At 42.9% G+C, this 3,941-nt stretch overlaps 1 gene segment (V, D, J or C); it reads right to left on the bottom strand.

Moving 5' to 3' along the window:
• Positions 1–276: 276 nt before the first annotated feature.
• On the bottom strand, positions 277–742 carry LOC136628910 (Ig heavy chain V region 914-like). The segment is given in 2 exon segments: positions 277–605; positions 700–742. Coding segments are annotated over 2 exon segments (372 nt in total).
• Between the last annotated feature and the right edge of the window lie 3,199 nt (positions 743–3,941).

Genomic DNA, 3,941 nt, shown 5'->3' with positions numbered 1-3,941 from the left:
ATGTACATACACCGGTTTAAAATAATGGGATATTTTCACATATGATTTCTGTCATCTCTCAATGCATAGAAATCACCCGTTAAAATCACCCTGTGAATGTACCAGAACACAAACTAGTTTCCAAGTGAAATGCATTCGGAGTTATTCTCTCGCTGCACAATATTTTAGCTTTTTGTTTGTATTCCACTGTTATTCTTCAGTTCCCCGTATTGTTTTAGGACGTGTGCTGCCCCCTAGTGAGGAAATGATGGATCTTTCTACCAGTTTATGTCACACTCAGACATTGTCTTGTATCATTGTGTATCTTGCACAGTAATATCTGGCCGTGTCCTCAGACTTCACGTCACTCATTTGTAGATGTAACATGTTCTTACTGTTATCTCTGGAGATTGTGAATCGGCCTTTAACAGAATCATGATAGTATGTGCTACCCCCATTGCTAATAGCAGACACCCACTGCAATCTTCCATCAGATGTCTCTCTAACCCAGTGCATGCCGTGGTTACTGAAGGTGAAGTCAAACCCTTGACATGATAGTTTGTGGGAAGCCCCGGGCTTTATCACCACTGGGTCTGATAGCTGGACAAGTCGCTGAGACTGGACACCTGCAGAATATAGAAAGCAGAACCCTCTTTATAACTTTACAGCTAGTTAATATAATGATCTCTGCTCATCTTTAGACGTCTCAGACATTCTCACCTGCAATCTGTGCTAATAATGATATGAACAGGAAAGTCCTCATTGTTGTTCAGTTCTGATCTACAGGATGAGAATTAGATAGAACAGTCCTGTCTTTTATGATGCAGGATATCTCAGAGAAGGAAATGATTCTATTCAATTTGCATATAGTCATCCATATTTATATAGAAGCCCCTTCTCATGTATATTTACTACTGAAAGGCATGTGATATGGACTACAGTTATCTAGATGTCATTAAAACATTGTATGTCTCTGATTACAAAATATGTAATACTTAGGTGACAATTATGCTTTAACCTGTAAATGGCCATACATGATGATAATATGCAGATTCATATTCTGGCTACACAATAAATATTTGTGGTCATTTATACAACGCTGCTAGTGTTGAGTGACTAGTCACTCATTTGAGACGGGACTGACTGGCCTGATTTTTAAAAATATTGTAAATACAAACTGCCAACTCTCATTGAAACCTGGCTTCACTAAGTACAACTGTGTATTTTTTATTCTTCTATGAATGTGGATCAGCTGTTATCTCTGTTGCTTTTTAATGCTGGGGTCCTTGGTTCAAATTCCATCAAGGATAACATCTGTGTGGACTTTGAAAAGCTCCGTCCAGATGTAGCCCTTTTCAGATTTGAACCTACAACAAGAATAAACACAAAGCAAAGTTTGGAAAATTGACTTTTACCTCTTTTGAGTTTTTGCCTTCTTTGGATCAGTCTTAGGAGGAGGAAGTAATAGACTGAACAAGATGGACACAAGTATTTTTTCACCCTAGCATACTATGTAACATAAAAGACCCATCCAGATGTTGCCCTTGGTCAGATTTGAACATAGAACCCCACCACTGTAAAGCAACAGTACCAATTACTGAGCCACCACACTTCTTTGTTCTGCTCCAGAGGATAGCAGAAAGCCTAGGTATGGTGGCTCGGCTGTTAGCACTGTTGTTTTGCAGTGGCAGTGTCCTATGTTCAAATCTGTTCCAGGCCAATATCTGGATGGAGATTTTATGTTCCATTTGTGTTTATTCTTGTTTCGCTTCTCCTCCTCCAGCACAAAGCAAATGTGGTGGTTCAGCTTTTAACACTGCTGCTTTGCAGTGGTGGAGTTGAAGGTTTAAATCTGACCAAGGGCACGTTTGGATAACATTTTGTACATTCTTGTTTATTCTTGTTGTTCTTCTCCTCCTATGGAGCAGAACAAACAAGTGTGGTGGCTTAGCTGTTAGCAGTACTGCTTTGCAGTACTGGAATTGTAAGTTCAAATCTGACCATGGGCAGCAGCAAGCTGGAAATACTCAGAGTTAATGTAGATGTTTTCATTAACCTCTTCGAATAACAAGGCGTAAACTTACATCCTGGGGATAGCGCGAGATCCAGGGGCGTAACTATAGAGGGTGCAGGGGATGCGGTGGCACACGGGCTCAGGAGCCTTAAGGGGCCCATAAGGCCTCTCTTTTCCATATAGGGAGCCCAGTACTATTAATAAAGCATTATAGTTGGGGGCCCTGTTACAGGTTTTGCATTGGGGCCCAGAAGCTTCAAGTTATGCCTCTGGTGAGATCAGTAGAGATCTTGCACTATACGGCAGCGGAAGCCGGCTGTCACTGATATCCGGGCTCCTACTGCAACAGCAGGGATGCATTGGAACAGCGACCCCCACTGTTAACCCCTTCCCTCTCGCTATCTACATAGATCGTGGCATGTGAAAGGTTCACAGAGGGAGCGCGTTATAATCGCAGAGAGCCCAGCTGGTTGCCATGGTAACATGACTCCACCTACAGGTGTCCTGAATTACCACTGCCTATGATCGCTGTAATAAGCGATAAGGCATTGCAGGAGAGAAGTCCTGCAATGCCTTAGCAAATCGATCATCGGTGCTATGGTGCAAGTTCTGCATAAAAAATTTAAATCCTACTTATTTGGTACTCTTCACTGTTAGGACTTTAAAACATAACCTTTAATAAAGCAATTAAAATTTAAAATAGTACTCACAAAGACTGACACACATAATACATAAAGAAAAATATTAATAACTCTGGAAGTGTATCTCAGAGGATTCTTGAAAATGTAGATGCCATATATCGTGCTTTCTAGGTATAGTGTGATGCCTTAACTGGTATGTATTCGAGGCAACGAATAACCGTTTTAGGGTGATAATACACCCCCACAACGGTAGTATCTACAGTCTTGGGAAACTGGTAGTGCCCAAGACCGAGATTATTTGTGCTTGGTATTAGCACCAAGAAGGCTTAATCAATATCTGGTCCTTGGTCCGACGCATTTCGCTCGACTTGAGCTCCTCAGGGACCTCTTGTGAATATTTAATATGCCTCTCAGGATCTTAACAGCAATTGCATAACAACCAAATAGTGAGCATTCAGTTGGTTGCAGGTAAATATATGTCTTGCAGATCAGATGTTATGTGCAATGAAGTATATAATACCTCTTAATATGGGAAAAAAAAATTTTTAAAAATCTTTCTTCAAAAAATGTTTTTTTATTTTTTTCTGAAAAGTTCAGAGTAAGCCATGTATCAGAGTCTCGCGTTGTGCAAGAGACAGTGCTTGCATGGCTTACTCTGAACTTTTCAGAAAAAAAAAAAAAATTCTGGCGATTTTAGACGCGCTTGCGCTGTGCGGTCTTCTCCGTGTTGAATGGGGCCGCTCGTGCCGGAGAGCTGCTCCTCGTAGCTCCGCCCCGTCACGTGTGCCGATTCCAGCCAATCAGGAGGCTGGAATCGGCAATGGACCGCACAGAGCCCACGGTGCACCATGGGAGAAGACCCACGGTGCATCGTGGGTGAAGATCCCGGGGGCCATCTCACTAAGGTAAGTAAGAAGTTGCCGGAGCGCGGGTATTCGGGTAAGTACTGACCGTTTTTTTTTTTTAACACATGCACCGGGTTTGTCTCGCGCCGAACGGGGGGCCTATTAAAAGAAAAAAAAACAAACGTTTCGGCGTGAGACAACCCCTTTAAGTTTTAGGGACAAATCTTGAGGAGCTCTCGGGCTGGTCCAGCGGGACTCATGATAAATTTCTAAAAACATGGGGCCCATGACGGTCCATCAGGAAGGACAGCAGCTGGTGAGCTTCAGTCGTGCAGCATGTGCGGAGCAGATGGTGAGTCAAGCCCACCACAGCTTTCCTCATGATCAAATACACCTCCAATAGGCGGAGCTGCGATCCCACCTACGGCCCCTCGGACTCCTGCTGGTCCATCCCTTGCTCAA

Source organism: Eleutherodactylus coqui, chromosome 5 (assembly GCF_035609145.1).
Source record: "Eleutherodactylus coqui strain aEleCoq1 chromosome 5, aEleCoq1.hap1, whole genome shotgun sequence".
NCBI classification, from domain to species: Eukaryota; Metazoa; Chordata; class Amphibia; order Anura; family Eleutherodactylidae; genus Eleutherodactylus; species Eleutherodactylus coqui.
Note: the sequence above shows the minus strand (reverse complement) of the source record. Positions and strands in the feature narration are given on the sequence as shown.